Below are 26,224 nucleotides of genomic sequence, written 5' to 3' on the forward strand. Positions count from 1 at the left end.
AAACCAAAAACATGAAGGTACAACACAAATACAATACTGCTCAAGTATTTCTAGTAGGCAGGCCTATGATAGCAAATACAATACTAGCAAAAATGTGTTTTTCCCTCCTTAAAAAAACACACTGCTTCCTGTTGATATAGTTCCTGCGGGACCCCTGGTTTACAGTAAGGACAGTATATATAGTTCCAATAAGACCTCTGGTTTACAGTAAGGACAATTGACAGTAGATATAGTTCCTATAGGACCCCTGGTTTACAGTAAGGACAGTAGACAGTAGATATAGTTCCTATAGGACCCTGGTTTACAGTAAGGACAGTAGAAATAGTTCCTACAGGACCCCTGGTTTAAAGTAAGGACAGTATACAGTAGGTTTAGTTTCTGCAGGACCCATGGTTTACAGTAAAGACAGTAGATATAGTTCCTATAGGACCCCTGGTTTACAGTAAGGACAGTAGATATAGTTCCAATAAGACCTCTGGTTTACAGTAAGGACAATTGACAGTAGAAATAGTTCCTACAGGACCCCTGGTTTACAGTAAGGACAGTATACAGTAGATATAGCTCTTATAGGGCCCCTGGTTTACAGTAAGGACAGTAGACAGTAGATATAGTTCCTACAAGACCCCTGGTTTACAGTAAGGACAGTAGAAATAGTTCCTACAGGACCCCTGGTTTACAGTAAGGACAGTATACAGTAGGTTTAGTTTCTGCAGGACCCATGGTTTACAGTAAAGACAGTAGATATAGTTCCTACAGGACCCCTGGTTTACAGTAAAGACAGTAGACAGTAGATATAGTTCCTATAGGACCCCTGGTTTACAGTAAGGCAGTAGACAGTAGGTTTAGTTTCTGCAGGACCCATGGTTTACAGTAAAGACAGTAGATATAGTTCCTACAAGACCCCTGGTTTACAGTAAGGACAGTAGAAATAGTTCCTACAGGACCCCTGGTTTAAAGTAAGGACAGTATACAGTAGGTTTAGTTTCTGCAGGACCCATGGTTTACAGTAAAGACAGTAGATATAGTTCCTATAGGACCCCTGGTTTACAGTAAGGACAGTAGATATAGTTCCAATAAGACCTCTGGTTTACAGTAAGGACAATTGACAGTAGAAATAGTTCCTACAGGACCCTGGTTTACAGTAAGGACAATATACAGTAGATATAGCTCTTATAGGGCCCCTGGTTTACAGTAAGGACAGTAGACAGTAGATATAGTTCCTACAAGACCCCTGGTTTACAGTAAGGACAGTAGAAATAGTTCCTACAGGACCCCTGGTTTACAGTAAGGACAGTATACAGTAGGTTTAGTTTCTGCAGGACCCATGGTTTACAGTAAAGACAGTAGATATAGTTCCTACAGGACCCCTGGTTTACAGTAAAGACAGTAGACAGTAGATATAGTTCCTATAGGACCCCTGGTTTACAGTAAGGCAGTAGACAGTAGATATAGTTCCTACAGGACCCATGGTTTACAGTAAGGACAGTAGACTGTAGATATAGCTCCTATAGGGCCCCTGGTTTACAGTAAGGACATTAGACAGTAGATATAGTTCCTACAGGACCCCTGGTTTACAGTAAGGACATTAGACAGTAGATATAGTTCCTACGGGACCCCTGGTTTACAGTAAGGACATTCGACAGTAGATATAGTTCCTACAGGACGCATGGTTTACCATAAGGACAGTAGATATAGTTCCTACAGGACCCCTGGTTTACAGTAAGGACAGTAGACAGTAGATATATTTCCTACAGGACCTATGGTTTACAGTAAGGACAGTAGATATATTTCCTACAGGACCTATGGTTTACAATAAGGACAGTAGATATAGTTCCTACAGGACCCCTGGTTTACAGTAAGGACAGTAGATATAGTTCCTACAGGACCCCTGGTTTACAGTAAGGACAGTAGACAGTAGATATAGTTCCTATAGGACCACTGATTTACAGTAAGGACAGTAGATATAGTTCTTACAGGACCCCTGGTTTACAGTAAGGACAGTAGACAGTAGATATAGTTCCTACAGGACCCCTGGTTTACAGTAAGGACAGTAGACAGTAGATATAGTTCCTATAGGACCACTGATGTACAGTAAGGACAGTAGATATAGTTCTTACAGGACCCCTGGTTTACAGTAAGGACAGTAGACAGTAGATATAGTTCCTACAGGACCCCTGGTTTACAGTAAGGACAGTAGACAGTAGATATAGTTCCTATAGGACCACTGATGTACAGTAAGGACAGTAGATATAGTTCTTACAGGACCCCTGGTTTACAGTAAGGACAGTAGACAGTACAGAAGTGTGACGATACTGTTCCAGCTGTTCATAGCTTCTGGGGATTCCATGCCATGAATATGAGCTTTAACAGCAACGCGCACACACACACACACCAATGGAATAGAAGGCATTTATTATCAACGGGGTAGCTTGGAGCAGCACAGAAAACAGATGAAATCAGCAGATTCAGAAAACATGTCTTCAGTAGCAGTGGTATTACACTGGTGCAAGGAGCATCAAAGGCTTCCTGATGCTTCACACTCAAGGACACACACACACACACACACACACACACACACACACACACACACACACACTTCACACTCAAGGACACACACACACACCGAGTCTCTTCACACTCAAGGACACACACACACACACACCGAGTCTCTTCACACTCAAGGACACACACACACACACCGAGTCTCTTCACACTCAAGGAAACACACACACCGAGTCTCTTCAAACTCAAGGACACACACGCACACACCGAGTCTCTTCTCCCTCAAGGACAGACATTAGGCTGGAGTTAAGCTGTAATGTAAACTAGGTCCGATGATGAAAGCTGTTGTTAAATTACAATGGAGCACACAGGGTCCTTTCAGACAGCGTAGTGATCTGCTGCACCCTGATATCGGGTTTACAAAAGGTGCAAGAGAAGACATTGTAAGGATGTTGGTCTGAGGAAGAGGACACACAAAGCACACACCATGATGTTTATTGTAACACTCAAACAAATCAAATCAAATTTTATTTGTCACATACACATGGTTAAGATGTTAATGCAGTGTAAAATGCTGTGCTTCTAACTCAATGCAAATAACGAGCAAGTAATCTAGTCATCAGTGTAAGCTGGGATAAAGAATATGTACGATGATGAAAGCTGATGTTAAATTACAATGGAGCACACAGGGTCCTTTCAGACAGATAAGTGATCTGCTGCACCCTGATATCTAGTGATACATGTTTACAAAGGTGCAGAGAAGACATTGTAAGGATGTTGGTCTGAGGAAGAATAATGTAGATTATATAAGGTAGCATTGTTTAAAGTGGCTAGCGAGCGTGGTACGTGTTCATGATGTTTATTGTAACCTGAACACTGAAACAAAAGTGGAACAAAACGCAACAGTTCTGTCAGGTACTCACACAAAACAGAAAACAACTACCCACAAAACCCATTTGGGAAAAGCTACCTAAGTATGGTTCTCAATCAGAGACAGCGACAGACAGCTGCCTCTGATTGGGAACCATACCAGGCCAAAAACATAGAAATACAAAAACATAGAAAAAAGGAACATAGAACGCCCACCCTAGTCACACCCTGGCCTAACCAAAATAGAGAATAAAACGCTCCTCTCTATGGCCAGGGTGTGACAGTCATACTGTATACTATACTGAAACGGTCTCTCCACACTTTAATCAGATGCAATGTCAGCATTTAAATGGTTAAACTCTCTGTCAGTAATGGCCTTCTTTAAAACACGGCCGTTAAAAGCACCTTAAATATCTTGGATAGGAAGGATATGCCACAGGTCGTATCATCCACCTAATAGGTTTCAAAAAGTTACTGATGAAACATAATCTTGCTGCGTTTGATCTTTGCCTGATTCCTCCATAAGACCTGTGTCTGTGTACACAGTGGTGTTTCAACAGGACTCTCTCAGTGTGGAGTGAAGCTAGGGGTCTTTCAGCTAACTGGTGTTACGTACACAAACAGACAGAGCAGTCTTCTCATAGCACCCTATGACAGTGATGCACTGTATCCAGAACTGCTGTGGACCAGCATAGAGCTGTACTGTCAACACCAAAAACATGTTATGTAAATCATTTAGATGTAGAGGTCCTGTAAATAACCAGAAGGTTTACCTTTGGGATCGACCTGCGTCAGGTAATAGAGAGTGGAGGAGTTTTCTTTGTTGGACTGAATCAGGTATCCTGTCAGCAGAGACACTGCTCTCACGCAGTCCTTTCTGGGTGGATATTGCTGGACCAATCAAATGAAAGTATTATTCATACATGGATTACTGTTCACATTATGTTTAGACTTCTTCTGTTTAACAAACCGAGACATGTGGAGATGTTGACTGGACTCCTGCAGTAGAATGGGCCTCTGGCAGAGCTTTCTTACTGAGTCTGCCAAACAGCACTAATGGAATCTATCTATTGTACAAAATTCACTAGACGACATGTACAACTTTAGATAAGTCAAATTATCTTTGTAATCCTACTCGTATGAAAAAGAGATCCAGCCACTCGTCCATTGTGCCGTTTTTGTTTATTTAACTAGGCAAGTCAGTTAAGAACACATTCTTATTTACGATGAAGGCCTACCCCTATGAGACTCCCATTCACGTCCAGATGTGATGCAGCCTGGATTTGAACTGTCTGTAGTGACACCTCTTGCACTGAGATGCAGTGCTTTAGACCACTGCGCCGCTTGGGAGCCCCATGGTTGATAATATTCAGAGCAAACCAACACCGTGTGTAGATAAAGGTACATACCGGGTGTTTGACAGAATAGTTGATGATCAGGTAGTCGTTGCCCAGAGGAAGCCACGATCTCATAGTGATAAAGTCCCTGTTCTTCAGGGGACTCGGACACTTCCCTACAAAACACAATGACAACATGACTTTCGTGGAAGATGTTCCATTGAGTCCAAATGTCCACATACTGTAGTATTCTATTGTCTAATTCTGTAAAGTTCTGGTTTAGTCTACTACATCTGTTGCATATTGACTCATACTGACTGGTGTTTACGTACCGCAGTTTAGAATCCTCTTCCACCTCCTTCTCCCCCTCATTCTTTCTCCTCCTCCCACTCCCCCTCCCCATCTTCCTCCTCCTACTCCCCCTCCTCCTCTTCTTTCCTCTCTTCCTCCCCCTCATCCTCTTCCCCTGCTCCTCCTACTCCCCCTTCCTCCTCCTCCTCCTCCTCCCCCTCTTTCTCCTCCTATTCCCCCTCCTCATCTTCCTCCTCTTCCTCCCCCTCTTCCTCTTCCCCTGCTCCTCCTACTCCCCCTCTTCCTCCTCCTCCCCCTCTTCCCCCCTCTTTCTCCTCCTATTCCCCCTCCTCATCTTCATCCTCCTCCTCCTTCTCCTCCCCCTCTTCTTCCTCTTCCTCCTCCTAATATCCTATTTCTGACACTAACTCACAGGTGTAACATCCTATTTCTGACACTAACTCACAGGTGTAACATCCTATTTCTGACACTAACTCACAGGAGTAATATCCCCCATCTGACACTAACTCACAGGAGTAACATCCTATTTCTGACACTAACTCACAGGAGTAACATCCTATTTCTGACACTAACTCACAGGAGTAACATCCTATTTCTGACACTAACTCACAGGAGTAATATCCCCCATCTGACACTAACTCACAGGAGTAATATCCCCCATCTGACACTAACTCACAGGAGTAACATCCCCCATCTGACACTAACTCACAGGAGTAACATCCTATTTCTGACACTAACTCACAGGAGTAACATCCCCCATCTGACACTAACTCACAGGAGTAACATCCTATTTCTGACACTAACTCACAGGAGTAATATCCTATTTCTGACACTAACTCACAGGAGTAATATCCCCCATCTGACACTAACTCACAGGAGTAATATCCTATTTCTGACACTAACTCACAGGAGTAACATCCTGTTTCTGACACTAACTCACAGGAGTAATATCCTATTTCTGACACTAACTCACAGGAGTAATATCCTATTTCTGTCACTAACTCACAGGAGTAACATCCCCCATCTGACACTAACTCACAGGAGTAATATCCTATTTCTGACACTAACTCACAGGAGTAATATCCCCCATCTGACACTAACTCACAGGAGTAATATCCCCCATCTGACACTAACTCACAGGAGTAACATCCCCCATCTGACACTAACTCACAGGAGTAATATCCCCCATCTGACACTAACTCACAGGAGTAACATCCCCCATCTGACACTAACTCACAGGAGTAACATCCCCATCTGACACTAACTCACAGGAGTAACATCCCCCATCTGACACTAACTCACAGGAGTAACATCCCCCATCTGACACTAACTCACAGGAGTAATATCCCCCATCTGACACTAACTCACAGGAGTAACATCCCCCATCTGACACTAACTCACAGGAGTAATATCCTATTTCTGTCACTAACTCACAGGAGTAACATCCCCCATCTGACACTAACTCACAGGAGTAACATCCCCCATCTGACACTAACTCACAGGAGTAACATCCCCCATCTGACACTAACTCACAGGAGTAACATCCCCCATCTGACACTAACTCACAGGAGTAATATCCCCCATCTGACACTAACTCACAGGAGTAACATCCTATTTCTGACACTAACTCACAGGAGTAATATACTATTTCTGTCACTAACTCACAGGAGTAATATCCCCCATCTGACACTAACTCACAGGAGTAATATCCCCCATCTGACACTAACACACAGGAGTAACATCCCCCATCTGACACTAACTCACAGGAGTAATATCCCCCATCTGACACTAACTCACAGGAGTAACATCCTATTTCTGACACTAACTCACAGGAGTAATATACTATTTCTGTCACTAACTCACAGGAGTAATATCCCCCATCTGACACTAACTCACAGGAGTAATATCCCCCATCTGACACTAACACACAGGAGTAACATCCCCCATCTGACACTAACTCACAGGAGTAACATCCCCCATCTGACACTAACTCACAGGAGTAACATCCCCCATCTGACACTAACTCACAGGAGTAATATCCCCCATCTGACACTAACTCACAGGAGTAACATCCCCCATCTGACACTAACTCACAGGAGTAACATCCTATTTCAGACACTAACTCACAGGAGTAATATCCCCATCTGACACTAACTCACAGGAGTAATATCCCCCATCTGACACTAACTCACAGGAGTAACATCCTATTTCTGACACTAACTCACAGGAGTAACATCCTATTTCTGACACTAACTCACAGGAGTAACATCCTATTTCTGACACTAACTCACAGGAGTAATATCCCCCATCTGACACTAACTCACAGGAGTAATATCCCCCATCTGACACTAACTCACAGGAGTAATATCCTATTTCTGACACTAACTCACAGGAGTAATATCCCCCATCTGACACTAACTCACAGGAGTAATATCCTATTTCTGACACTAACTCACAGGAGTAATATCCTACATCTGACACTAACTCACAGGAGTAATATCCTACAACTGACACTAACTCACAGGAGTAATATCCTATTTCTGACACTAACTTTCAGAAATAACATCCTATTTCTGACACTAACTCACAGGAGTAATATCCCCCATCTGACACTAACTCACAGGAGTAATATCCTATTTCTGACACTAACTCACAGGAGTAATATCCTACATCTGACACTAACTCACAGGAGTCATATCCTATTTCTGACACTGACTCTCAGGAGTAATATCCTATTTCTGACACAAACTCACAGGAGTAATATCCTATTTCTGACACTAACTCACAGGAGTAATATCCAACATCTGCGTTGACAGTGAGCCTGCCGATGTCGTGGGTGTCGATCATGTTGCTGTCCCAGTTCTTCCGGTAGCTGGTGTCATGAAGGACGTCGTAAAGGGTCTCGGCAGTCACGTCCTTACACACTATCCTCATCTGAAACAATAAGTAAAACAACACATTATATTTTTTTTAAACGTATTGAGAAATATATCTGTGTAATAACCTTAAACCCTGTCACCGTGTTATTACCTAGAAATGACGATGTCACTACTTTTCTGCTACTGCTATTTACTGTGTAATTACATAGGACTAGGTTAGCTATGAATAACAAGGTAGAACAGTGACTGAGTCAACTTCCCTGAACTGGGGCCTCTGAAGCTGGAACTGTCTTTAGTATCAATGAAGTTCAGAATGATGTAGTGGTAGTGCGTGCCATAAAAACAGATCCGACACAAAAATCTGCTACAGACTCTCTTCCAGAAGGATTTATGTTACAGTTATTAACACATTGTTATTTGGAGTGTTCCCAATAGATACGTCTGTGTTTTATAGTAAAGATTACACTGTGCAGAAAACATTCATCAAATGGATTTCAAAAGATCTCCAGGTGGGAACACAGTACAGTACACCACCATAACAGCAACATTTGAAGTTGAATATATTATATTACTGTTATTGTTGTACTGTTATATTATACACCTGCGTGACCACATGGAACCAACGGAATATACCAGGACCTAACTACATTAATTTACCATAGGTTATATATATTAGTTGAATTATAGTTGAATTAATAATACACTATAGGAAGTGTTGCCTTGGAGATATTACATAAGATTACATCCATCTTAATGCTCTCTGTTTACATTACATCCATCTTAATGCTCGTTATACAGTATAGTGTACATCATATTAAACCCTATACAGTATAGTGTACATCATATTAAACCCTATACAGTATAGTGTACATCATATTAAACCCTATACAGTATAGTGTACATCATATTAATCCCTATACAGTATAGTGTACATCATATTAATCCCTATACAATATAGTGTACATCATATTAAACCCTATACAGTATAGTGTACATCATATTAAACCCTATACAGTATAGTGTACATCATATTAATCCCTATACAGTATAGTGTACATCATATTAAACCCTATAGAGTACAGTGTACATCATATTAAACCCTATACAGTATAGTGTACATTATATTAAACTCTATACAGTATAGTGTACATCATATTAAACCCTATACAGTATAGTGTACATCATATTAAACCCTATACAGTATAGTGTACATCATATTAAACCCTATACAGTATAGTGTACATCATATTAAACCCTATACAGTATAGTGTACATTATATTAAACTCTATACAGTATAGTGTACATTATATTAAACTCTATACAGTATAGTGTACATCATATTAAACCCTATACAGTATAGTGTACATCATATTAAACTGGATACCATGGCCATGTTCTGTTATAATCTCCACTTGGCACAGCCAGAAGAGGACTGGCCACCCCTCATAGCCTGGTTCCTCTCTAGGTTTCTTCCTAGGTTCCGGCATTTCTAGGGAGTTTTTCCTAGCCACCGTGCTTCTACACCTGCATTGCTTGCTGTTTGGGGTTTTAGGCTGGGTTTCTGTACAGCACTTTGAGACATCAGCTGATGTACGAAGGGCTTTATAAATACATTTGATTTGATACGGTAGACCTAGCTAAAAGCCAAGCACAGTGTATCATATTACAACGTAAACAAGCAAATAAGTGGATTTCCCCCATATCTCTGACGCATCAGTGAGTGACTGATAAATATACAGTTCTGCCTGCGCCACAGCAGCAGAGTGGGATAGCTGGGGGCCACAGCAGCAGAGTGGGATGGGGGTGTGGGATAGCTGGGGGCCACAGCAGCAGAGTGGGATGAGGGTGTGGGATAGCTGGGGGCCACAGCAGCAGAGTGGGATGGGGGTGTGGGATAGCTGGGGGCCACAGCAGCAGAGTGGGATGGGGGTGTGGGATAGCTGGGGGCCACAGCAGCAGAGTGGGATGGGGGTATGGGATAGCTGGGGGCCACAGCAGCAGAGTGGGATGGGGGTGTGGGATAGCTGGGGGCCACAGCAGCAGAGTGGGATGAGGGTGTGGGATAGCTGGGGGCCACAGCAGCAGAGTGGGATAGCTGGGGGCCACAGCAGCAGAGTGGGATGGGGGTGTGTGGATAGCTGGGGGCCACAGCAGCAGAGTGGGATGGGGGTGTGGGATAGCTGGGGGCCACAGCAGCAGAGTGGGATGGGGATGTGGGATAGCTGGGGGCCACAGCAGCAGAGTGGGATGGGGGTGTGGGATAGCTGGGGGCCACAGCAGCAGAGTGGGATGGGGGTGTGGGATAGCTGGGGGCCACAGCAGCAGAGTGGGATGGGGGTGTGGGATAGCTGGGGGCCACAGCAGCAGAGTGGGATGGGGGTGTGGGATAGCTGGGGGCCACAGCAGCAGAGTGGGATGGGGGTGTGGGATAGCTGGGGGCCACAGCAGCAGAGTGGGATGGGGGTGTGGGATAGCTGGGGGCCACAGCAGCAGAGTGGGATGGGGGTGTGGGATAGCTGGGGGCCACAGCAGCAGAGTGGGATGGGGGTGTGGGATAGCTGGGGGCCACAGCAGCAGAGTGGGATGGGGGTGTGGGATAGCTGGGGGCCACAGCAGCAGAGTGGAATGGGGGTGTGGGATAGCTGGGGGCCACAGCAGCAGAGTGGGATTGGGGTGTGGGATAGCTGGGGGCCACAGCAGCAGAGTGGGATGGGGGTGTGGGATAGCTGGGGGCCACAGCAGCAGAGTGGGATGGGGGTGTGGGATAGCTGGGGGCCACAGCAGCAGAGTGGGATGGGGGTGTGGGATAGCTGGGGGCCACAGCAGCAGAGTGGGATGGGGGTGTGGGATAGCTGGGGGCCACAGCAGCAGAGTGGGATGAGGGTGTGGGATAGCTGGGGGCCACAGCAGCAGAGTGGGATGGGGGTGTGGGATAGCTGGGGGCCACAGCAGCAGAGTGGGATGGGGGTGTGGGATAGCTGGGGGCCACAGCAGCAGAGTGGGATGAGGGTGTGGGATAGCTGGGGGCCACAGCAGCAGAGTGGGATGAGGGTGTGGGATAGCTGGGGGCCACAGCAGCAGAGTGGGATGGGGGTGTGGGATGGCTGGGGGCCACAGCAGCAGAGTGGGATGGGGGTGTGGGATAGCTGGGGGCCACAGCAGCAGAGTGGGATGGGGGTGTGGGATAGCTGGGGGCCACAGCAGCAGCAGTGGGATGAGGGTGTGGGATAGCTGGGGGCCACAGCAGCAGAGTGGGATGGGGGTGTGGGATAGCTGGGGGCCACAGCAGCAGAGTGGGATGAGGGTGTGGGATAGCTGGGGGCCACAGCAGCAGAGTGGGATGGGGTGTGGGATAGCTGGGGGCCACAGCAGCAGAGTGGGATGGGGGTGTGGGATAGCTGGGGGCCACAGCAGCAGAGTGGGATGGGGGTGTGGGATAGCTGGGGGCCACAGCAGCAGAGTGGGATGGGGGTGTGGGATAGCTGGGGGTCTTCAAGCCTTTCCTTGTGTTTGAGTTTGAGTGTTTTTATGTCCAAAACAAATGTATATACAGTATATATATATATATATATATATACAGTGTAAAGTTTAAGTCACCCAGTGTCACGTTCGTCATAACGAGGAGACCAAGGCGCAGCGTGATATGAATACATACTTCTTTTAATGAAGAATAAACACTGAACAAACTATACAAAACAACAAAACGAACCATAAAGCTAATATGGCTAGTGCAGACAGGCAACTAAACATAGAATAACAACCCACAAAATACCCAAGGAATATGGCTGCCTAAATATGGTCCCCAATCAGAGACAACGATAAACAGCTGCCTCTGATTGAGAACCACTCTAGGCAACCATAGACATATAAACCCCAAGACTAGAAAAACCCCTAGACATACAAAAAGTAAACAAACCACCCTTGCCACACCCTGACCTAACCAACATCATGAAGAAAACAGAGATAACTAAGGTCAGGGCGTGACACCCAGTAAAATACTACTTGAGTAAAAGTCTAAAAGTATTAGTTTTTAAATATATTTAAGTAGTTTTTAAATATATTTACTTTCAAAAGTAAAAGTAATTGCTAAAATATACTTAAATATCAAAAGTAAAAGTATAAATAATTTCAAAATCTATATATAAAGCAAACCAGACGGCATAATTGATTGTTTGATTAATTTACGGATAGCCAGGGGCACACTCCAACAACCCTCAGACATTATTTACAAACAGAGCATGTGTTTAATGAGTCCGCCAGATCAGAGACAGTAAGGATGACCAGGGATGTTCTCTTGATAACTGTGTGAATTAGACCATTTTTCTGTCCTGCTAAGCATTCCAAAACGACGCTGGGCCAAACCCTCCTGTAACCCAGACGACGCTGGGCCAAACCCTCCCCTAACCCGGACGACGCTGGTCCAAACCCTCCCCTTACCCGGACGACGCTGGTCCAAACCCTCCCCTTACCCGGACGACGCTGGTCCAAACCCTCCCCTTACCCGGACGACGCTGGTCCAAACCCTCCCCTTACCCGGACGACGCTGGTCCAAACCCTCCCCTTACCCGGACGACGCTGGGCCAAACCCTCCCCTAACCCGGACGATGCTGGACCAATTGTGCACCGCCTCATGGTTCTCCCAGTCGTGGCCGGTTGCGACACAGCCTGGGATCGAACCCGGGTCTGTAGTCCCCATGTTGGGGAGAGGCAGGAAGGACTGAGAGAGAGGAGCCAGTGATGGTGGCCCCAGGCCTTTCCTCGTGTTGGGGAGAGGAAGGAAGGACAGAGAGAGAGGAGCCAGTGGTCAGAAGTTTAGTGTTTGCATTTAACCATGAGGCTGCAACAGGATTTTCCATAACACTTCGTATGGATACCCTCTTCATTAAGCATTATAGGCGCATTTCTAACACACAACATGCATTATAATGCAGAACTTAGTTTATTTTCCTGGTGCTCTTCATAGCTGAAGTAAATATGTTTATTTTGTCTCTTCTGTGATCAATGAGCTTAATTCTATGAAAGTCATCTTCAGTGGGGACCACTGGTTATTTGGCTGATCAAATGGCTCATCAAATGTTGAACTCTTTGTGAGTAAAGAATTAAGAAGAGACAAGATGGGGGACAAAATGGCACCGTAGAGAGAACACGGTGTTTCAGCGAGCTCTCGTGGCATTCGTAAATTTATATTCTTACATTAATCTCCTAGCTTGAAAAAGTGGTAGAATTGGCTAAATAAGTTACCATATAATGAGTCTTGACGACTATTTCGCAAAAATCTCCGACAACATGCCCAATAGAACTACTAAGAAGTCGACCAAAACCACCACCCCTGTGGATGTGCATGAGGAGCTAGCTAACGTTAGCGAAGCTAACACCATTGCGGATCCAGGCACAATGGACCTGATGATTCAAAAGATGACTGATAACATTACTAAAGTGATCGATGCTAAGATAAGAACGGTCTTGGAAGCAATAGCAGGCCATTCAGCTGAAATACAGAGCGTTGTGAAACGTGTTGTTGAGGCGGAAGGAAGAATTGCTGCAGTGGAAACTTCAACTACATCTATGGACGCTAAGATAAAAGCACTTGAGAAACAGGTGCGCGAAATGGCGGAGCACATTGACGACTTGGATAATCGAGGACGCAGATGCAATATTCGTGTTGTGGGACTCCCGGAAAATTCTGAAGGGACACGTTCAGTAAAATTCTTTGAGGAATGGATCCCTGGCTACCTACAAATGGACACTTAAGGCTGGTCGTGTGAAGCTGGACAGAGCCCATCGCTCTCAAGCACCGATACCCGGTCCCAATCAGCGCCCACGGCCGGTGGTTATAAAGTTCCACAACTTCACCGACAAGCAGCGCGTCATGGATGCGGCTAGAAACATCGGCTCTGATGGTAGTCAACATAAAGGTCCAAAGGTCTCATTCTTCAATGATTATTCCACAGCGGTTGTACGAAGACGCAAAGCGTTTGATGAGGCGAAGGCTCGACTCAGGAGAATGAAGCTGGACTACGCACTGTTGTACTCGGCCACATTGAAGATTATGGTCAACGGATCACCTAAAAGCTCTACACACCTGAAGAGGCTGCTGCGTTTATTGACTCTCTCAGGTAAATAACTTTAAGCTGCACCTCAACAGCATTGAATAACTTTGTTTATTTTTGGTTGAATCTGATCATGAAACAGTGGTGTGAGTCCTCACGTACTCCGGCTCAGTAATATTCGTATCTTTATTATTTTTCTTGCTAAAGTAATAGCCGCTATAGCTCAGGCTGAGATATGTGTGAATCCATATTGGTGCCCAGGCTTGGTTTTAGGTGGAAGAGCCTCAATCTTCTTCTATTGATTTTCTTTTCCATATATATAAAGGATGAGGCTATTGAGCGGCAATGCGGACTTAAGAGTCTACATTGGAGAGTTGAAATCCCCTGCATGTTAGCTAGTGGGAAAACCCCCTTTTGGATTTTTACATGTTTAATTTTTGGGTTTAGTATAGTTCGAGTTCAGGGTTCATATTTTTTGTTTATGCTCAGTGAGATAGAGGAGAGTTCAACACATGGAAAAAGGTACCACCCCACTTTTACAGTAGGATCCAGTCTGGATATTGAATGGTCAAGATACAATGGCAGATAACAGACTGCGTGTATGTACGTGGAACATTAGAGGGAGCCATAACCCCATTAAAAGGAAGAAAATACTGTCTTTTTTGAAAAAGAAAATATTGATATTGCCCTGTTGCAAGAAACTCATTTGGATGATAAGGAGCACCTGAAATTACAGCAAGGAGGGTTTGGTCAAGTGTTTTTCTCATCATTTACATCCAGAAGTAGAGGTGTAGCAATTCTGGTGAAAAATAACTTACCACTTAAGGTCTTGAATTGTGTGAAAGATAAATTTGGTTGCTTTATTATAATTAATGGTACTTTACAAGGGCAGAACATTTCCATAATGAATATTTACTTCCCCCTGCTCACCCCCTGATTTCCTCACTAAGGCATTTCTAGACTTTTCAGAATTAAACTCAGACACTGCAGTGGTTGGAGGAGATTTTAACTGCTTGTTGAACCCCCTTATTGATGGGTTTCCCAGTGGTACAGCTTCACTCTCTCCTCAAGCTAAGTCACTTAAAGTTATTTGTGATGATCTGGGGTATGCGGATGTCTGGAGAGCTTTCCATCCCTCCAACAGAGAGTTCACTTTTTTCTCTGCACCTCATGGATGTCAGACTAGAATAGATTATTTTTATGCCCAAGATGTCTTTGCAGTCTATTTTATCCGCTAGGATAGGAAGCATAGTCATATCTGATCATGCTGAGGTGATCCTGGACATAAAACTCAACGGGGCATTCAATCGGTCAAGACATTGGAGGTTGAACACAACCATTCTTAAAGACCATACATTCACATCATATTTTATAACAGAGTTTAAAGCATTTTTCTCTATTAACTCTCAATCAACAGATAACCCCTCGCTCCTTTGGGAGACCTGTAAAGCGTATGCCAGGGGTCTGATTATGTCATACACAGCTACTAAGAGACGGAAAAAGCGGGAAAAGCAAAAATGTTAGAGGGTGAATTAGGAACTAAAGAGAAGGACTACATTAAAACGCCCACTCCTGCCCTATTAAAGGAAATATCAGTCATTAGATCAACGTTAGACTCTCTCCTAACACAGGACGCTGAAAAGAAAATGAGATTTGTCAGGCAAAAGCTATATGAACATGGCGATAAGCCAGGAAAGTACTTGGCATACCTATCTAAAAAGAGGGCTGACTCTCAGTCAATTGCTACTATTACTGATTCTGATGGTAATCATTTATATGAAAATAAATTGATAAGTGACTCATTTAAGAAATTTTATACAAACCTTTATGCCTCAGAACTGCCAAAGGATGCACCCAAATTAATGGAGAACTTCTTTTGTAAGATTGAGCTCCCTACTATCTCAGAAGAGCAGAGGTCCCTCCTTAATGCCCCTATTACCAAGGAAGAGATAATGTTCGCAATTAAGAATCTGCAAAATGGTAAGGCCCCAGGACCAGACGGGTTTTGTAGTGAGTTCTATAAAGAGTTCCATGGCCTGATCCTTGAGCCATTGCGTGATATGTTTAACCACTCATTTTCAAATGACCAACTCCCTCAAACGCCGAGAGAAGCCAACATTTCACTTATTCTCAAAAAGGGAAAATGTCCAGAGTCTTGTTCCTCATACAGACCAATTTCCCTTCTGAATGTGGATAGAAAATTGCTTTCTAAAATTCTAGCCACAAGATTAGAGGACTCACTGCCACTAATTGTGAAAGGAGACCAAACTGGCGTCATTAGGGGCCGTAAGTCATGCAACAACGTCAGGCGGCTTCTTAATGTAATTCAAGCCTACCAACAAAGTGCTGTGGATGGTCTTGTGCTCTCCCTAGATGCTGAGAAAGCATTTGATCGTGTGGAGTGGTCTTACCTATTATTTGCTCTAAATAAATTTGGTCTGGGGGACAACTTTATAAAATGGGTGAAAGTTTTATATGATGATCCTCAGGCTGCTGTCCTTACAAATGGGCTACGGTCAAATAGCTTCTCTATACACAGAGGTACCAGACAGGGCTGTCCTTTATCCCCCTCCTCTTTGCACTCGTTATGGAACCACTAGCCGAGGCCATCAGGGTAACGCCTGCTATACAGGGGCTGCTCATGGTTCACCATAAAATAAGCTTGTATGCTGATGATGTCCTGATATTCATCTCTAGTCCCGAGACTTCAATTACATCTCTTATTAATATTATTGAATTATTCAGCGAATTCTCAGGCTACAAGATTAACCTTACTAAGTCAGAGGCTATGCCACTTGGTAGCCTACACTCTGTACCTAATACTTCTCCCCCTTCCCTTTTAAATGGTCTCCCTCAGGTTTCATGTATCTGGGTATATTTGTAACTCCTAAATTCCAGCTAATGTACAAAGCCAATTTTGTTCCCTTGTTTGATACAATAAGACAGGATCTGGATCGCTGGAACTCTCTCCCGATTTCTTGGTTGGGTAGAATATCCCTCTTGAAAATGAACATTTTACCTAGACTACTTTACCCAATCCAAATGATCCCAGTATTACTCTCCAATAAGGTAATAAAGGATGTAAATGGATGGCTAAGTTCCTTTATATGGAGTAAACGCAAGCCAAGACTTAAGATGGCAATATTGCAGCTGCCAAGTTCTATGGGCGGCTTGGACCTGCCCAATATCAGGTTCTATCAATGGTGTGCCCACCTTTGTTATATTTCTGACTGGATCACAAATGATGACTCCTCTATTTGGTTAGACATTGAGACTTCTCTTTCAAAATACCCCTTACAGGATCTTTTATTTTTCAGAAGTTTCAAGTCTGTAGAAGACCACTGCAATAATCCCGTTACACTTAACACACTCAAAGTATGGAGGTCAGTTCAACGCTTCCTGGGAAGGTCCAAACTAACCTCTGCTCTTACCCCAATTCTTAACAACCCAGATTTCAGTCCAGGATTGCTGGATGCTGGCTTTAACTTATGGCTTAATAAGGGCATACGCAGGCTAAATGACTTATTTGCTGATAAGATTTTGTTGTCATTTGAGCAGATGGTTGAGAAATATCGACTCCCAAAGCAGGACTTTTTCCGCTTCCTACAAGTAAGACATTATATTCTGAAGAGCACCACCTTAATTGGTAACCCTGATGTGTCTGTCATTGAAAGAATGCTTTTTTTCCCACAAATGAAAATGTCTGTAAGTCTGTTTTATGATACTTTAAGGTCCTTTTCTGCTGTCAACACACGGAGGGTGAAACAAGTGTGGGAGAAAGAATTGTCTGTTACTATTGACGAAGAGATGTGGGAGGACATTTGGAGATATGCAAAAACAATATCTATATGTAACCGTACTAGAGCAATCCAATTAAGAATTATACACAGATTGCATATATCCCCAAATCGCAGACATGCTTTTAGCCCCACTTCCTCTTCCCCTCAGTGTCTTAAATGCAAAACTGATACAGGCACCCTAACACATTGTTTATGGTCATGTACCAAAATACAAAGATACTGGTCTGGTGTTCTGCAAGAAATTGAAAAGATCCTAGGGGTTGATCTAGAATTGGACCCAGTTTCTTTACTGTTAGGTCTCCCTAGTAGGCATGTTACTTCTGTCGGTAAAAGGAGGCTTTACAACATCCTTACCTTCGCAGCGAGGAAAAACATCCTTTTACAGTGGATTAGTGATAAGGTTCCTTCTATTAAAGATTGGCATAAGATACTCTTTGAATGGGTGCCTCTGGAATATCTGACATGTACATTGCATTCTAAAACAGACCAGTTCTACAAAGTATGGGAACCTTATCTAAATTACCTAGAACCTGAGGTATCAGCTATTATGCTGCAAGGATTCTCTTAGAATGGCGGGGATCTATGTATTTCAGAACTACACTGTACGTTCCATGTGTGGAACCTAACCTCTTGGTTTAAACTGAGCTTTTTTGTTTAATTTCTGTTTGTAAGTTTGTTTAAAATGTATGTATTGAGAGACGCAATGATGGTGATGGGGTGAGAGAAGCACAGAGCGGGAAGAGGAAAATGGTGTACGTATGTATGGGTGTGTATATGTGTGTGTGTGTGCGTGCGTGTATGTATGCGTATGTGTGTGTATATGCATGGGTATATGTATGTGTGTGTATGTATGTATGTATGTGTATATATATGCACGTAGATATGTGTAAGTGGGTGCTGTTTTTCTTGTTTTTGTTCTGTGTGCTTTGTCTCTGTTGTTGTATCTCTTAATATGGGTGAAAATTGTGAAATTCCAATGAAAATACTGTTACAAGAAGAGACAAGATTCAAGATTCAAGGGGAAACTACAGGACAAAGAGTTGATTCATTCAATTCAATTTGACCCATTGTCATTGTCTGTAAAGTACAGGATAGGAATATTATAAAGAAGGGTTAGGTAGGTCTAGCCCGGAATATGCATTCCACTTCCTTCCATTAGGTCTAGCCCGGAATATGCATTCCACTTCCTTCCATTAGGTCTAGCCCGGAATAAGCATTCCACTTCCTTCCATTAGGTCTAGCCCGGAATAAGCATTCCACTTCCTTCCATTAGGTCTAGCCCGGAATATGCATTCCACTTCCTTCCATTAGGTCTAGCCCGGAATATGCATTCCACTTCCTTCCATTAGGTCTAGCCCGGAATAAGCATTCCACTTCCTTCCATTAGGTCTAGCCCGGAATATGCATTCCACTTCCTTCCATTAGGTCTAGCCCGGAATATGCATTCCACTTCCTTCCATTAGGTCTAGCCCGGAATAAGCATTCCACTTCCTTCCATTAGGTCTAGCCCGGAATATGCATTCCACTTCCTTCCATTAGGTCTAGCCCGGAATATGCATTCCACTTCCTTCCATTAGGTCTAGCCCGGAATAAGCATTCCACTTCCTTCCATTAGGTCTAGCCCAGAATAAGGATTCCACTTCCTTCCATTAGGTCTATTCCGGAATAAAGATTCCACTTCCTTCCATTAGGTCTAGCCCGGAATAAGCATTCAACTTCCTTCCATTAGCTCTATTCCGGAATAAGGATTCCACTTCCTTCCATTAGGTCTAGCCCGGAATAAGCATTCCACTTCCTTCCATTAGGTCTAGCCCGGAATAAGCATTCCACTTCCTTCCATTAGGTCTAGCCCGGAATAAGCATTCCACTTCCTTCCATTAGGTCTAGCCCGGAATAAGCATTCCACTTCCTTCCATTAGGTCTAGCCCGGAATAAGCATTCCACTTCCTTCCATTAGGCCTAGCCCGGAATAAGCATTCCACTTCTTTCCATTAGGTCTAGCCCGGAATAAGCATTCCATTTCCTTCCATTAGGTCTAGCCCGGAATAAGCATTCCACTTCCTTCCATTAGGCCTAGCCCGGAATAAGCATTCCACTTCCTTCCATTCTAAATGTTACAGGATAACTTTAGTTAATCAGTGGGCAGGGACTACAGTGCTGTTTATCATGCCTGGTGTGACACAATCACATATTATGTGTCGGGTCAACGTAGCAAACGGTTCCATGTAACTCAATCAGTTGATCGCTTAGGTTGAGTTAATAATTCACCATCACATCCCCCTCCTGTCCAACCCCCGTCCAGGCCTGGCTTCTAACAGAAGGCTTAGTCGCTCCTCTGACTGGGTTACATCCTTAGGTTAGGTCCCTCTGAATGGAATGTCGTCAATACCTACCTTTACGTTCTGTTATTCATCAGCAAAGAATTGCATCACTGCCCCGGAAAGATTCATGCAGTATAAAGAGAGGTCTATCTAGCCATCATCTCCTGTTTTGTTGACGTTTGTTCCGGGTGTCAACATTTGTTTTCTCATTCATCCTTCTAAACAATCCATCATTCATACCCTGTTTCCTGTGTTTCCTCTTTATTTACCCCATCTGGGTTCCAGACGGGGTCAGCTGGAGGTTCTTCAGTAAGGGCCGTTACCCTCTTGGCCTGGCAGCAGGGGGGAATCCGGTTTCCTCGTTACTAGCTTCTAGCCATTACCACAGTTTTCCACTCTTCATTTTTCAGGACCTCTCCTGGGTGGACGTCACATCAGAGACCCAGCCTGCCTTTCCTTTCTGACAGACAGAAATTGTCTGATGACCTAGTCTTACCTAGGACTACAGTATAGCTGGCTGCTACAGACGTATGGTCAGATGACCTAGTCTTACCTAGGACTACAGTATAGCTGGCTGCTACAGACGTATGGTCAGATGACCTAGTCTTACCTAGGACTACAGTATAGCTGGCTGCTACAGACGTATGGTCAGATGACCTAGTCTTACCTAGGACTACAGTATAGCTGGCTGCTACAGACGTATGGTCAGATGACCTAGTCTTACCTAGGACTACAGTATAGCTGGCTGCTACAGACGTATGGTCAGATGACCTAGTCTTACCTAGGACTACAGTATAGCTGGCTGCTACAGACGTATGGTCAGATGACCTAGTCTTACCTAGGACTACAGTATAGCTGGCTGCTACAGACGTATGGTCAGATGACCTAGTCTTACCTAGGACTACAGTATAGCTGGCTGCTACAGACGTATGGTCAGATGACCTAGTCTTACCTAGGACTACAGTATAGCTGGCTGCTACAGACGTATGGTCAGATGACCTAGTCTTACCTAGGACTACAGTATAGCTGGCTGCTACAGACGTATGGTCAGATGACCTAGTCTTACCTAGGACTACAGTATAGCTGGCTGCTACAGACGTATGGTCAGATGACCTAGTCTTACCTAGGTACTACAGTATAGCTGGCTGCTACAGACGTATGGTCAGATGACCTAGTCTTACCTAGGACTACAGTATAGCTGGCTGCTACAGACGTATGGTCAGATGACCTAGTCTTACCTAGGACTGGCTGCTACAGTATAGCTGGCTGCTACAGACGTGCTATGGTCAGATGACCTAGTCTTACCTAGGACTACAGTATAGCTGGCTGCTACAGACGTATGGTCAGATGACCTAGTCTTACCTAGGACTACAGTATAGCTGGCTGCTACAGACGTATGGTCAGATGACCTAGTCTTACCTAGGACTACAGTATAGCTGGCTGCTACAGACGTATGGTCAGATGACCTAGTCTTACCTAGGACTACAGTATAGCTGGCTGCTACAGACGTATGGTCAGATGACCTAGTCTTACCTAGGACTACAGTATAGCTGGCTGCTACAGACGTATGGTCAGATGACCTAGTCTTACCTAGGACTACAGTATAGCTGGCTGCTACAGACGTATGGTCAGATGACCTAGTCTTACCTAGGACTACAGTATAGCTGGCTGCTACAGACGTATGGTCAGATGACCTAGTCTTACCTAGGACTACAGTATAGCTGGCTGCTACAGACGTATGGTCAGATGACCTAGTCTTACCTAGGACTACAGTATAGCTGGCTGCTACAGACGTATGGTCAGATGACCTAGTCTTACCTAGGACTACAGTATAGCTGGCTGCTACAGACGTATGGTCAGATGACCTAGTCTTACCTAGGACTACAGTATAGCTGGCTGCTACAGACGTATGGTCAGATGACCTAGTCTTACCTAGGACTACAGTATAGCTGGCTGCTACAGACGTATGGTCAGATGACCTAGTCTTACCTAGGACTACAGTATAGCTGGCTGCTACAGACGTATGGTCAGATGACCTAGTCTTACCTAGGACTACAGTATAGCTGGCTGCTACAGACGTATGGTCAGATGACCTAGTCTTACCTAGGACTACAGTATAGCTGGCTGCTACAGACGTATGGTCAGATGACCTAGTCTTACCTAGGACTACAGTATAGCTGGCTGCTACAGACGTATGGTCAGATGACCTAGTCTTACCTAGGACTACAGTATAGCTGGCTGCTACAGACGTATGGTCAGATGATCGAGTCTTACCTACTGTAGGACTTCTATATAATATAGAAGTATAGAATACATATTGTGTAATGTCGTCTAGTGTGTTGAGGGTTCTGTTTCTGAATGAATTGTTTGGGCCCTGCTTTGTTACAGTATGCGTCAACATTAGGTATACATAGGCTATTCTGCTATACTACTATACCAATATACTAATTCGCTACTATGCTACTAGACTACTATACTTATATACCGATATACTGCTATACAACCATACTACTATACTAATATTCTACCATGATACTATACTCCCATGCTACTATGTTACTATGCTTCTATACCGATATACTACTATACTGCTATACTACTATACCACTATACTAATATACTACTATACCACTATACTCATATACTACTACACCACTATACTAATATACTACTACACTACTATACCGCTATACTAATATACTCCATTGCTGCTATACAACGATACTACTATACTAATATACTGCTATATTAATATGCTGCTAAATTAATATACTGCTATACCACTATACTAATATACTACTACACTACTATGCCACTATACTAATATACGACTACACTACTATACCACTACACTACTATACCGCTATACTAATATACTACTACACTACTATACCACTATACTAATATACTACTATGCCTCTATACTAATATACTACTACACTACTATACCACTATACTACTACACTACAATACTACTATACTACTATGCTGCTATACAACTATCCTACTATGCTACTATACTACCATACTACTATTCTGCTATATTGATATACTGCTACACTACTATAATACTATACAACTATACTACTATAGTCCTGTACTGCTATACTGCTATACCACAATGTTAATGTACTGCCATACTAATATACTGCTATTCTAGTATACTACTATGCTGGTATACTGCTATATTACTATACTGCTATATTAATATTCTGCTATACCACTATACTACTATATTGCTATATTAGTATAGTGCTATACTACTGCACTGTTATACTACAGTAATACTATACCAGTATACTACTATACCGCTATACTACGATGCTACTATTCTGCTATATTAATATATTGCTATACTACTATACCGGTATACTGCTATACTATTATCCTGCTATACTACTATACAACTATACTAATATACAACTATACTGCTATACTACTGTCCTGCTATACTACTATACTGATATACTATACTGCTATACTGCTATCCTGCTATTCTACTTTACTGCTGTACTGCTATACTGCTATTCTACTTTACTGCTGTACTGCTATACTGCTATTCTACTTTACTGCTATACTGCTATCCTGCTATTCTACTTTACTGCTATACTGCTATCCTGCTATTCTACTTTACTGCTATACTGCTATCCTGCTATTCTACTTTACTGCTATACTGCTATCCTGCTATTCTACTTTACTGCTATACTGCTATCCTGCTATTCTACTTTACTGCTATACTGCTATACTGTAGTGCAGAATTGAGATCCACCTGAATTCCTATCCAATGGTGCAATAACAAACCTTCCATGAAAAATGAATGAATCCTCTGGAACTGATGAGTATTTTAGGACATGAGTACAGAATTAGACAAAAAGGAGCTATCTAGAACCTACAAGGGTTATTTTGCTGTCCACATAGAGAACCCTTTGAAGAAGGGTAGAACCCTGTTTGGTTCCAGGTAGAACCCTTTTGGGTTCCATGTAAGGCCCTTTCCACAGAGGGTTCTATATGGAACCAACAGGGTTCTACCTGGAACTGAAAAACGATTATACAAGGAACCAAAAAGGGTTCTCATTTGGGGACAACCGAAGAACTCTTTTGGAACCATTTTGTAGGCAATGTTTTTGGAAACCGCAAAATTCTTGGTACATTGTACTGCTTAACGTTGCTGTCCTAAATTATCATAAATGAGAGGAAGCTCTCCTTTTAATCATTTAGGACTTTCATCATTCTTCATCATCCTTGATAAGCCCCTTCTCCTCTCTCTATCTCTTTCTCTCCTCCTCCTCCTCCTCCCTAGCTTATCATTATGCCAGTCTTATTCACAAGACATGATGCTCTGAGACTGAATAAACTACTGCTGTATCAACAAGCATTTGCTGCAAGATGAGAAGATGAGAAACCTCAGCAGTTATTTATCTAGTGAGTGTTACAGTATAGGAGAGAGTGTATTAGAGCAGACACAGCAGTATGGGTAATGTAATGCTCCAGGAGTCTCTAAGGAGGGGGGGACAGAGGAGAAACACAGCAGTATGGGTAATGTAATGCTCCAGGGATCTCTAAGGAGGGGGGACAGAGGAGAAACACAGCAGTATGGGTAATGTAATGCTCCAGGGGTCTCTAAGGGGGGACAGAAGAGAAACACAGCAGTATGGGTAATAGAATGCTCCAGGGGTCTCTAAGGGGGAGGACAGAAGAGAAACACAGCAGTATGGGTAATAGAATGCTCCAGGGGTCTCTAAGGGGGGAGGACAGAGGAGAAGCACAGCAGTATGGGTAATAGAATGCTCCAGGGGTCTCTAAGGGGGGGACAGAAGAGAGCCACAGCAGTATGGGTAATATAATTTTCCAGGGGTCTCTAAGTCAACTGTAGACTATTGAGATGCATCCCAAGTGATGGAGAGCCACTGACAGTATTTGTCATTATGTGCCACTAATATGGTTAAGAGACAAGCATGCATCATTATGCATCATTACTATGTTAACAGTCACCCGTGTATTATGAAGCCTAAACCCTGGTGTACTTAATCACCTATCTAATCAGAAAATATAAACTTTGTATGAACTGGGGAATTACTCAATGCCATGTTATGCCATGTTATTCACAAAGATAAACCTACATCTCAAGTCTAACTGCTCAAGTCTACTCCAGACACAGTATCATGAACACGGCTTTATACAGGATGTATTGATGATCGTATTCATTTTAACATTAGGAAAAGTATCATTATGATTCCACACGTTAGATTCAAACCTGTTCTGTAGAAAAAAAAAGTATACTAATCTTGAGAAGCGCTACAGTAGTTCGGTTTCTCTTGGAAACCTCAAGTTCTACACGTCCAGTCTTCTCTCCTCTCCGCGGTGCTTAAAGCACAGCACCAGACGTACCGGAATGAATCTGTCGTAGCGACACACTTGCCTTTAGTTTCTGGATCGTTTTACACTCTTCATCCCTGCACCACACCGTCACGTTTCCCTTGTTGTAGCGCGCTGTCCATCCTTCCTGGTTTTCACATTGTTCCTTGAAAGAGGTAAAGTCTGTATCGTCTGGTATCTGAACGGGCATCTTCTTGTTCCCTCCTTGTGATGTGGTACACATGTAACAGTTGGAGACTAACGACAGACAGAAAGTGGTTCTCCTTTTGCATTAGATCTTCATTTGGCTTTGTTAGCTCCCACTGCAATGCTGAGTTCGATGGTTATGATAGATGTCAGCACAAAGTGCTTTCCGGGGGAAATTCTGTAACAATTAAAGTCCCAATAACAAGTAGAAACTCATGTGAAGGTAGAGGTAAGACTATTTACGTGGACTTTTGTCCGGAGTCCTATTGATACTGCCACCTACGTCGTACTAATGTCCCCTGCCTCTGAAGCTCTCACAGTCCATCACTAGTCACTGTGGTGGAGGCGGTAAACAGGTAGAGGCGTCAGGTTACCAATATCCTACTTTCAGGTGCGGTGCGGCAGTCCTAGACAACATGGCCGAGTTAGTCAGACTGACAGAGGAACAACATGATCAGGTGTCATGTTTATGATGTGTTTGGTTTGTCTAATTGTCTGCTGGTGAGGGTAGGTGAAAAAGCGTAGCTTTTTATCCAGAAACATGTAATAACGTTTATACACATCTATGGCTGTGAACGTTTATTTGACTC

The 26,224-nt window shown here is 43.5% G+C and overlaps 1 protein-coding gene across 1 annotated transcript in view; it reads right to left on the bottom strand.

Annotated features, from left to right (window-relative positions):
- stard15 (StAR-related lipid transfer (START) domain containing 15) overlaps positions 1-26,045 on the bottom strand; it is a 28,263-nt gene extending 2,218 nt beyond the window's left edge. The window contains exons 1-4 of the mRNA XM_042303450.1: positions 25,492-26,045; positions 7,808-7,955; positions 4,782-4,885; positions 4,146-4,263 (exon numbers count right to left, since the gene is read on the bottom strand). Of these exons, the coding sequence (XP_042159384.1) occupies positions 4,146-4,263; positions 4,782-4,885; positions 7,808-7,955; positions 25,492-25,671 (550 nt within the window). The 5' untranslated portion in view covers positions 25,672-26,045. The remainder of the gene's footprint in view (positions 1-4,145; positions 4,264-4,781; positions 4,886-7,807; positions 7,956-25,491) is intronic.
- Between the last annotated feature and the right edge of the window lie 179 nt (positions 26,046-26,224).

The sequence above is a fragment of the Oncorhynchus tshawytscha genome, linkage group LG21 (assembly GCF_018296145.1).
Source record: "Oncorhynchus tshawytscha isolate Ot180627B linkage group LG21, Otsh_v2.0, whole genome shotgun sequence".
NCBI lineage: Eukaryota > Metazoa > Chordata > Actinopteri > Salmoniformes > Salmonidae > Oncorhynchus > Oncorhynchus tshawytscha.